Genomic DNA, 12252 nt, shown 5'->3' on the forward strand with positions numbered 1-12252 from the left:
GGCCTTTGAGCCTTAATAATCAGTGACACAAGAAAAAAGAAAAAGACTTTAATGTATGGTAATACTTGAAGAAATTCTTGTTTAAAAAAAAAGTATTGTACCTCCTGCAAAAAGATTTGGGGGGGGGGGTCTCTGAAAGAAAATTAAAATCTTTTTAAAGAAATAAAAAAGAAAAATGCCAACATTTATAATCTATATTATTTGGATTATTTAGACTACTGTTTTCATACCATTTCAACCAATATAACTGATCTTCTTCCAGTGTATCTTGTCAAACTCGGAATCTGCACGGAATTTTGGATGGAACCCTTTATTTAATCCACAGAGACAGCATGCTCTCATTCTTTCAGCCATAATTGGGTAGAAGTCTTAAGTAATTTGCAATAGTATTCTGAGTATTGCCTGCACCAAGGATTGAACCTTCAATCTCCAGAAACTTGGAAGAAAGATTCCAGAGTTCAACAAGTTACACCTGAAGAAAGAAGGTTGGAGGTTACATCAGTCAAAACATTGTGAGAATACATTCAAGATGAGAACAGTAGTCCGAATAATGTGCATTATTAATCCTCATTTCATAAATTCAGAAAAATAATATAAAATCAGTACGGACCCGAATTAGTACAAAAAATAAATTGTTTATTTATCATACCTCTTTAGGCATCCAATTTTAATCAACTCATTTCAACTTTTAATGAATTGTTTTTGTTTTTTTTTAATCTTCCAGAATAATTATGTTGTAGATTTAGATTTTGACCTCATTCTTGCCAATAAATTATCAGTGCAACAAAGAAATTTAAAAAAAAAAATGTATTTCATATTTAGATATCCTATTAGTTATTTTGAAAGTTCCAAATGATCCTTCATTTCTCTCTTTAGTAAAGTAGTTAAACCTAAAGATTCTAACCTATTTTTATAATTTAGATCTTTTATTTCATTATATATATATATATATAATATCTAAATTATAAAAATAGGTTAGAATATTTCATTATATATATTTATATTTCTGTAGAAATATATTTTCATATAATATATACCAATCCTTATTTAAGAAGCTCATATATATATAATCAGCATTTTTATTTATGTTTTATGTTCTGGAATTTTTCTAGATTAATAATTCGGATTATTTGGACTACTGATCTCATCTTAGATGTTATTTTCACAACGTTTATGACGATGTAACCTCACACTTTATTCAACAACCCACGGCATAACAGATAAAGTGCTAAATTAATAATCAGTTCTAAGTGACAGTCTTCTGGGAGTTAAAGGTTCAATCCTCAGTGCTGGGGACACTAAGAATACATAACAAAGTCTTAATTATAAAAACAAGCAAATAAAATGTTAAATCTGTTTGTATAAATTGTAAATAAAAGCCTTCAAATTATTATTAATCAGTATTTTTATTTTTACAAATGGCATGAGTTAAAATTTAAGGATCTAAAACTCGATTTCGAAGAATCGCGCTCTATCATTTTATTTTCCAGTTTCATAAAGTCCGAGTAAATGCGTCTCTAAGACTCTTCCGGTACTTTGTTTTAAAAAAGGTAAACGGAATTTATTTCTCCAAGGATTTTATAATGGATGAAAGGTTTAAGTTAAATAAAATTACAAAATAAGGTGTCAAATTAAAATTGGGTGAAAATTACAAATTCTTTCTTCTTCAAAATCTTCCTATAGAAACTGCTTTAAAGAAAAATATTTTTAATACCAAGCAAAAAATATGAATCCATTTTTATCCATTAATAAATAATATTCTTTGCAATGCCAAGTTATAAACAACTTTTGAAATATAAGCTTTTTTTTCTTTTTTGTCTTTTTGATTTGTTTTTCTTTTTTGTTTTTGTTTTTTTACTTTTCTTTCTTTTTCCTGTTTTCCTTTCTCTTTTTGTTTTTCTTTTTTGTTACTTTTCTATTTTTTCTTTTCTTTTTTGTTTTTTCTTTGTTTTTCATTTTTTTTTTCTTTTACTTTTTGTTTTTCCTTGTTTTTTAAATTTATAATTTATCCTTGGATTTCCCCATATATTTCTTCTAATAGATTAGATATAATGAAAACTACAAAACATGAGATGAGGTTAAATTGTTTGAATCAGAAAAAAAAGTTAGTTTATAATTCCAATTAAATATTTAAAAAATATAGACAAAATTCAAAATTAATTTTTCTCCATTTTCTTTTTAATCTTTCTCTCCCTCTATCTTTTCCTATCTTCTTATAGGCTAAATAGTATTACTACTTATGATATTCCTTTTTATTTATAATGTACTATTCCAGTTTTATTATCTGTTGCTTTTGACTGTTAGAAATAAAGGGTGATGGAAGCAAGAGTAATAGATAATATATAGAATAAGCAGGGAGGGCGATGAGAGCGGCTAAAAGTGAAAGTTGGTAACAGGTGGGTCACTTGATGAGCAATTTGCAAATTATGCCTGATTGTTTTATGATTGAAGGTTTTTCAAACATAACTTCATTAAATTGAGGAATATTTTAGCATGTATTTCGTGTGATTAAAACATATAGAAAAAAGCCTTATTTATATGAATTGAAGCTTTTTTTAATTTCTCATGCATAAAAAAAAAATTTCAAGTATTTTCATTGCAAATTTTTTTTCATCTTGTTGTTTAAAGAATTAAAGAGTTTGAAATTAGAAAAGTCTCTTTTTTTTTTATAAGACTTAAACTCTATCATAACTTGGTATTCTTAGTAGACTAGCAGATCACCTGGCATTGCCTGGTTATAAAATATGCATAAATATTTTTTAATTTATGCAGATTTTGTATTTATTATTATAGTCAATTCTCTACTGATTATTATATTGTATTCAATATATCGTAGTGACCCCCCCAACCCACCTCACGCATGACCCTGATGTAAAATATGCTTAAATATGATATTTTACTTCATGCAGATTTTATATTTACTATTAGAGAGCCAATACTCTCTTGATTATTATATTGTAACCAATATATATAGTAGTGATTTCAAAAGTAAAAAATGACTTGAGTACCATCATATAGAATTGAAACCAAAGCATACAACTCTCCAGCCTTTTTTGTTACCATTTGATCTATGTGCATATAAATCTTTAAAAAATGTTGTTAAAGATGTAAATGTATATTTGCACATGTGTAAAAATAACACGTTTAGTCAACTTCTGCTGAAAGAAGGTATGCTGTAATAACCAAGGAATGCATAGAATCGCAGAAAATAGGAACTTGTGATTTCTGGAAAATTTATAATAGTGTGGTGAATAAAGGACAATCAATAATTCCCTCACTATCCAAGAACCAGAAGGTTGCATGCACAGCAACCAAGAAGGTGGAACTGCTTATGCAGTGATTCACCTCCAGCTCCACCTAAAAGCCAACAAACAACTCCCTCCCAAATTTCCCTATGCTGACAGAAGTCACAATTGATGATCTGAAAATCACCTCTTTCCATGTAAGCGATATCATAAAAAAACTTAGACACCTCCAAACTCTACAACAACTGGCTTGCTGAATCTTGCTTCCCTAAAAGCTGGAAGATGACCTCTGTGGTACCAGTGTACAAGAATTCTGGTGAAAGGACCGACCCTCTCAATTATCACACTATCAGTCTCCTCCCCCTCTTCGCTAAAATCTCTGAGACACTAATCAATCAAGCACTAGTTCACCACCTTCCAAAAGCTAATCTTTCTGACAAACAGTACGGATTTAGGCAACGTTGTTCTACTACAGGTATTTTAACAGTCATCTCTGAACACATGTACCATGCATTGCTTAAGGGGGGGTGAAGGCCTTTGACAAAGTCTGGCATGAGGCTGCTAATGAAAATTAAATCATATAGTATAACTGGACGAAATACTAAATATAATTAGATCCTTCTTACACAATAGGACTATCCAGGTTTATCATTGATAGATGTTCCTTCAAGCAGCGTAACATTAATGTGTCAGTGCTTCAGGGGTCAATCCTGGGACCACTATTATTCCTGATATTCATTAACAACCTCTCTGATAATATTGTGTCCGAGATGGGTATATTTGCTGATGATACAATACTCTGTAACCTGCATGAGGGAAGAACGGATGTACACAAATCTAAGATAATGACCGAATCCTTAGAAAATGATCTCCAAACCGTAGTGGGGGCCATAAATGAATGGTAACATTTAATGCTAGTAAGACTAAGCTTCTCTCCTTTAACAATTACAAGAAGCCTCTCCAACCACCGATATCACATTCACAGACAGTTTAAACAAATTTGTGATGAGTAAAGAGGACATCAACATGAGGAAGACCGAGAACCAGGAAGAATGGAGAACCATGATCGTCGATGTCTATAAAACCAGAGTAGACATTTGGAGATGATTTTTTTAAAAATGACAAACAATATATGGTAGAATGTGTAGGGTTGGCTTATTTTAAAAGAAATTTTTGATAGTTGATATCCAAAAAATTTATTTTAATTCCTACCATCACATGAGGAAATTAATTGAAAAATTGAAATGTTTCAATTCTTTTATTATAATTCCAGTTATCTCAAACGAAAACCAGTCCAAAGTATGATATTGCATAAAAATATAAATTTTATAATTTTCTTTAAAAACAAATGAAATTTAATAGTTTTCATTTAATTATACAGGACACTTTTCTGATTGAATATTCCAAAAATTCACTTTTTTTTTTTTTTTTTTTTTTTTTTTTTTTTTTTTGCTACTGAATATTGATTATTGTTCTTTAACATTTTGGATAGCATTCCCCCCCCCCCTCAAAAGTTAGGAAATAAAAAGTTAGTATTAGTTATTTCATCAAGTTGGATGAAAATTGTGCTAAATTAGCAAAATTTTATGATTTTACTTACTTACTGTTTGGTGGTTGTTGTAATAGTTTTATTAATTTCTTTTGTTAATGTTTTCTTTACATTTTCCACAATAAGTAAGTCTCGAGGGTGCTTAGTGAATTTTTTTTTTTTTTTTTTTTTTTTTTGTATGAAAGTATAGCTTGGCCTGTGAGGGTTGACGATATGTGTTGTATAAAGAGAAATGATACAATGGGGTCTTACAGAGAGACTTAGATCTGAAACCTCAGATAAATATTAAATATGTCCAGTATGGGGAGATGTGTGCAGAACAGGAGACTTTGTTAGTTCGGTCACATTAAAAGAATGGATGAGAGTGCTTGGGTCAGTTGAATAAAACAAAAAATGAGTGGAAATAATAAAGATGGATTTGAAAGAAAGAAGGATAAAGATATAACCATAACTTATTTTGTTGTACAATTTCTAAAAGCTGTCCAATATATGCCAGCATGGAAAGCAGACATTAAACTGAATGTGATGATTAGAAAAAATAAAAATTAAGCCTCTCATCCATATTTATTTATTTATTATTTTTACTATTTGGTCACCACTTATATAGGTCAAGAACCACTCAAAGAAACAGTTAATGAAATTGAATGGTTGTCATCTGAAATTGAGGAACACTATGAACTGCGTTTGATTATGTATAGGACGATTTATGACAAGAATTTGTTGCCATTGGATTTGAAAATAATTCTAATGAATTACAGTAAACAAATATTATGAATGTGATGATTAAAAAAAATGAAAAAAGTGAGTTCTGAGTTACTTGATATTTGAAAAAAAAAAAATGTGATTCAATTTGTCAAACATAAATTAAAAACGCCTCATCTTAAATATTACACTTTCATTAACATATGGCATCAAAACAAATCATTATTTATTGCAGATTTAATGGAAATATATCATAAATATCACAAAATACTATCAGGTGTGATATTAATATTATTATTTTAAAAAAACATTTGAGGGGCAGGATTGAGTGAAATACAGGCGACATAATTAGTCATGTTTGAATTTAACAGATTACTTTTTTAGTTATGATGCCTACGTAATGTTAATTTTTATTCACAAAATATTTAGTTTTAGTCCTGAATTCAACAAAAAAAAATATATTATGATGTATATATCTGTTACATAACAAAGATTTCATATTTCCAAAATCACATAAATTGATCAAGTCATTTTAGTTTTAACTAAGAAAATCAAATTTTATGAATAAGCAAAAATAGATTGTCTCACATCACCATCTTGAAAAAATAAAGGCAGATAACTCCACAATAATTCAGACTTGCAAGATCAGTCTTGTAATGCTAACGATTTCATATTAATCGTTTGAAATTGTTTAAAAATGATTTATATATATATATATATATATATATATATATATATATATATATGACAAATGATTAATAAAACATGTTAAAAGACATCTTGAAAAAGAGTTAAAAACATATTTAATTTTAAAAAAGGAAGCACAAGATAAGTGGATAGTCCTTAATCCACGGAGTTTCGAATAAATACTCTCCTTCTCATCAGAGGGCAGGAATTATATATATATATATATATATATATATATATATATATATATATATAAAAATGCTTGATCGATTTACGTGATTTTTGTTCCATGATGTATACGTACATCATAAAGATTATTCTGTATTTTCGTTTGCTTAATTGGGTTGAATTCTGAACAAGCACCAAATATTTTAGCCAAAAATAAGTATTGGATCGTTACTCTGTATTTATTTCAATCTTGTAGAAAATCTTTGCAAATGTTTCTGTTAAAATTTTACTCCTTCAAGATTAGTTGGCAGAATTCATTTATTCATTACACGCCGGCAGTGGTTTCCATTGGGCTCGAGTGACAAGTATGTTACAAATTTTCCATTACAATATGCTGGGCTTGTCATTGTTGCAATCTTCATAGATGGCTATTTCTATTTTCAATTTGTATCTCCTGGTGTTCTGTCCATGATTTTTATCCAGGATATATGTTATCCCTACACATTTCTTTTACTTTATCTTTTATTACTATCATTATTGCTGATGATGTCATCAACTCTAGTGTTTTTTAATGATATCATTATCATTATTTCTATCATTATTATTGTTACTGTCAATTATTGTGGTTTTGTTACTAATAGGATTACTATTAGTGCTGATGTTGTGTATTATTGACTTCATTCCTATGAGTAACTATGAGTGTTAGCATAAGTAACCATTGTAATGACCATTATTGTGAATGTTATTACAATTATTATTACAATTGTCATAATCTTTAGCATTATTATCATTATGATTAATATATTGCTGCTATTATGATTTCCTTGATGTTTGGTGGAATCGATGTAAGTGTGGTAAATATGTCTCTGCCTTGAAATGTATGAATCTGAAATCATTATAAAGGAATGTAAGATGTTAATGCTCTTATTGAACCTTTCATAAACGATATTTTAAAACAATTTCTTTATATACCTGTGTTCAATATATATATATATATATGTATATATAACCTAACAGCAGTTATTAAATCGGACATTCTTAAGAAAACAAGCACATGCAAATCCCTCAATTCACCTTGCTACCTATGCTTAAATGAAAAACTATTCATTTCCAGGTTCAAGCATAGATAGGCTCCTTAGTAAAAAAAAAAAAAAAAAAATGAAATCTCTGTTAACTGTGGTCACTATAAATCGCACCTTCTTAGCCATTTTGATATCCTTTCATAATTCTGGGCTATCTTTATTATCTTCATTTTTGCATTATTATGAACTATATATAATAGTTCACTGAATATTGCATGTTTTTTTACATGGTATAAGTAATGTGGACTTTGTTAAACACCTTGCCTGTCTTTTTATAACCCTCTACTATTATTACTTGCAATTTCACTTCCATGATGCATACCCACTTCCATTTTTTTCTCTTTTAATCTTACTATCTTTTATACACGCTTCTATTCTTTTATTTTTCTTATTTTACCGTTGTTTTGAACTTTCCTAACCACTAGTAAATAGCCCCCATCTAGCTTTTCTTAATTTTCAGTGACTCCTCCATCATGAAATATTGTCCTTTCTGTTTATTACCACTACTAAATCTTTTAATCAATTTTTCACTTTAACTTAGCATTTTGAAACTCATATTTTCTCATTTTAATTTCTAAATGTTATGAAATTATATTTAAATTTTAATCATTTTTAATCCATGCTTTATTTTTATTTTACTCTTATATCCATGATTACATCAGGTTTATACAATAATTCTTAACGTTTATTTTACTTGTATACTTATTACTCTATATTTTATTTTTTATTTATCTTAAGTAAAGGTCATTGATTACCCGACAAGGATATTGAGACGACATGTCAAGGTTTGACCATCTTCTTTCGAAGAGTGTCAAATGGTATTAGTTATATGTTCATGAAAATACACACACACACACACACACACACACACACACACACACACACACACACACACACACACACACATATATATACACACACACACACACATATATATATACAGAGCAGAGTCACTGGTTCATTAGGAAAATTGGTAGTGGAATAGGTCCTGGTGGTTCTTCCATTCCATTGCGAGGCAAGAGTTAAAGGCAATAACTGAAGGAGCATTAAGAGTGGGAAAACTTAGCCCATTCCAAACAGGAGTAACTCTGCTAGAGAAGAATTGTCCACGTCCTTGATTATGTCATCCTAATAATCAACTATTAATATATGGTAATATTCCTACTTAGTATTTAACATACGTTTATCACTTCCTTAATTTTATTCATTTTTATAAACTGTCATTATGATTCTATTTACTAATAATTTTTTACTTTATTATTCCTTATCTTCATCTATCATTATACTTTGTCTTTTTATATTTTCTGGATCATTAAGATTAATTCCCTTAATTTTAATGTAATTATGTTTTATTTTTATTATTTACTAGCAGTTCAGCCCGGCTTTGCTCGGGCCCTATGTACTGTGCATAACTTTATGTGCGTATGTATATATTAAAGTGTGAATATGTACCGTAATGCCTTTCTATATAATAGGCTTCCTTAACTACCAGAGAAAAAAGTTGGTAGAGATAGCAGAGGTCAAATTTTTTTTTTTAACTTTGATCCCCAACTTTGACCCCCTTAACATTTATTGTTTTGGGCTCAAATCAAATTAAAACGTTTGACCCATGTCCAAGTAATCTACATCTAAAATTTCACCCAAAATTGGTGGAGGAATTTGTTAGAGCCTGCAAAGGTCAACTCTTTAAACTCTGACCTCTTGGCAGCGAAATGTTCACCCAAAAGCTGATTAAAATGCTTGCTACATGTCTGAATACCCATTATGTAAAATTTAAAATGTTTAAACCCAAAATTGGCTTAATAGTTTGCTAGAGATCACAAAGGTCAAATCTTTTGAACTTTGACCCCTTGACAACAATTTTTTGGCCGAAAACCGATTAAAAAGCTTGCCCTATGTCTGATTACACTTTATGTAAAATTTCAAATGTTTAGACCAAAATTGGCTGAGTAATTTCATAGAGACCGCAGAGGTAATTTTAAAAAAAAAAACTTTGATCTCAGTTATGACTCCTTATCATTTATTGTTTTCGGCTCAAATGAAATTAAAAAGTTAGATCCATGTCCAAGTAAAATATATCTAAAATTTCAAGTGTTTAGACCCAAAATTGGAGGAGTTTAGTAGAGTTCTTAAAGGTCAAATCATTAAACTTTGACCCCTTAACAGCAAAATTTCTGGCCAAAACCTGATTATTAAGATTTTCTTAAATCTCAATGCCCCATATGTAAAATTTTGCATCTGTAGACCGAAAATTGACATTTATTTGGTAGGGAAATGCACAGGCAGACATTTTCACATTTATAGATATATAAATATTACTAGCATGGGTGCCCGGCGTTGCCCAGGTGTTTGGAGGTGTGTGTTGAGCAACAAAAAAAAAAGTGGTAGTAAGAAGACAAGCTTGAACCCATACCACGAGGGAGGAAAAGAACGGGGGAAAAAAAGCGTGACGTCTTTGCTGTTACGACCACCGCCAAACCGGAAGTGACATAGGTTTAAATTAAGGCTAGACAATCGGAAAAAGGGGATGACTTTCAAAGATATCGATGAAAAAACGACCCCTACCTGTAGAAAAGTGCCCAGTTGAGGGCGAAGAAATTAATGTTTTTAGGCAAATTTCCGGTATTTGTCGTCTGAAGGGTCGAGCTTCAAAACGATACTGATCTTGTGAAAATCTGTCACCTCTGTCGAAAGTTTTAGGCAGACATACAAACATACATACATACATTTATATATTGGTAGCTCAAATTTTCAACCCAAACCAATTAAAAAGCTTGCCTTATTTCTGAATACCCTTTATGTAAAATTTCAAATGTTTAGACCAGAAATTGTCTTTAGTAATTTGGTAGAGATCGCGGAGGTCAATTTTTTTTTTTTTAACTTTGAACCCTATTATGACCCCTTAACATTTATTGTTTTGGGTTCAAATCAAGTTATTAAGTTAGATCCATGTCCAAGAAACCTATATCTAAAATTTCAAGTGTTTATACCCAAAATTAGCGGAGGAGTTTGGTAGAGTTCTCAAAGGTCAAATTGTTGAATTTTGACACCTTAACAGCCAAATCTCTGGCTGAAAATGGATTACAAAGATTTTCCCAAATTTCATACCCTGTATATCAAATTTCGAATCTGTAGACTGAAAATTGACAGTGTTATTGTGTAGGGAAATGTACAGAGAGACACTTTCACTTTTATAGATATATAGATTATTAAAAAAAAATTTTTTTGACATAATTGCTTCCTAACCATTACTGGTATGTTTATTCTTATTCTTAAATTTTATCCTTAAATTTTAAATTTCATCGTGGTAAATATCACTTATTCTTAGCTAGACCGATCTAAATATAACTATTAATCTTTAAATTTTAAATAATTAATTCCATCATGATAAATATTACTTATTTTAGCTTGACCTATGGAATTATAACTATTAATCTTTGCCTCATAAATAGTAATGGTTATATTTCCATATTTTCCACACATATATGTATATGTTCTGTTTGCGACTGTGTATATGTTTAAATTAATGTTCTAATGTATACATTTATTTTAACTCCTTCCTTTCTCAATAATTTCCCCTCACAACAGTCCTCATGTTTTGTCACATCCCCCTTCCCCCTTCGTCATAGATAACTCAATAGTGTTTCATCCTCCTCTCACTCCTTATTAACGCTGTAATCCACACTGACCTTCTTTTGTATATCTTCTGTTCTCGCTTTTCTTTCCTTTTCTTTTTTCTTCCCTTTCCATCTACTCTTTCTTTCCTTTCAATGTCTAGAGTCTAAAATGTCACTTAACCACCATTCCTTCCTTTTGAATTTAACGTTTTTTTACTTTTTTTGTTCTAAATATCTCCTCTATTCCTTCAGTTAGGACCAGCCTTCTTCACAGGAACACAGGCTTTATTAGATTGCCTGAAGAAGGCTTGTGGTCTGAACCGACCATTTGTCTAAAACATTAGCATGTTCAGTGTAATGCCTATTTAATATTCTAAGAATAGCCTATATACTGGTCAAATGTAGTGCTTTCAACAAACCCTCCAACCCAATCTGTTGGGCCTGGAATTTTATTGTAGTTTGATAAAAGGGTTAGGTGAGAGCCCAGCATTCCTTGCTATATAACATAAACTGTTGATATACGACTTAACCCGGAATTTAGAATGGGAACAGATTGCAATGTTATCAGAGGTAGCAGTTAACAGAATTTCACCAAGGTTGCCTGTTGTTATGAGTTCACATACATGACTTGCACTTAGCATATCTTCTAGGTAGCAAAAAGAGTCTACTACCTCCAAGATGTTGTCATCTGGTGCCATCTCTTTGTAGAGACAACCGTCAATTAGTTTGCTGTAATCAGTTTTCACTCAATCCAGTCTAAGCATGTTTTCCCTTGATTGGAGTCTTAACATAATTTTCTATTTTGGTTTTGATTAGATAAGACAGATAAGTATATTGTCTAACCTTCGCTCAGAAAATCACCGTTCACTTCTCGACTAATTGAAGATTACTTCTTTCACAGATTTCGGAGAAATATGTAAGAAACTTGTTTTTTTTTTCTTCTTCGAATTCAAATATTTAAAAAAAAAAAAAATAGGTTGGATATGGTAATGTTTTCAATTTTTTTTATTCTCTTAGAAAAATGGCATTATTTTCAAAGTTGTCCCACTTGAGTTGGGAATATCTTATGAAAATACCAATTTATCTTTACTTCCCCATCCAACAACAAAAACAAAAAATTAAAGCTAAAGTTCAAATATCCAGCAAAACGTATTGAATTTAACCATTTCTATATTTCTCCTTCATCATCATGAGTCGCCTTT

At 30.2% G+C, this 12252-nt stretch overlaps 1 protein-coding gene across 2 annotated transcripts in view; it reads left to right on the forward strand.

The window, feature by feature from the left end:
* Positions 1-12252, forward strand: part of LOC145283674 (transmembrane anterior posterior transformation protein 1 homolog) — a 132009-nt gene that overhangs the window by 95365 nt on the left and 24392 nt on the right. The window contains exon 7 of one of the 2 annotated variants that reach the window (XM_080132686.1): positions 1491-1550. The exons of the other annotated variant lie outside the window; for it this stretch is intronic. Within the exon in view, the coding sequence (XP_079988812.1) occupies positions 1491-1550 (60 nt within the window). The remainder of the gene's footprint in view (positions 1-1490; positions 1551-12252) is intronic. 2 annotated transcript variants of the gene reach the window in all.

Source organism: Euprymna scolopes, chromosome 8 (genome assembly GCF_053919585.1).
Source record: "Euprymna scolopes isolate OS-2025 chromosome 8, ASM5391958v1, whole genome shotgun sequence".
Classification (NCBI taxonomy): domain Eukaryota; kingdom Metazoa; phylum Mollusca; class Cephalopoda; order Sepiida; family Sepiolidae; genus Euprymna; species Euprymna scolopes.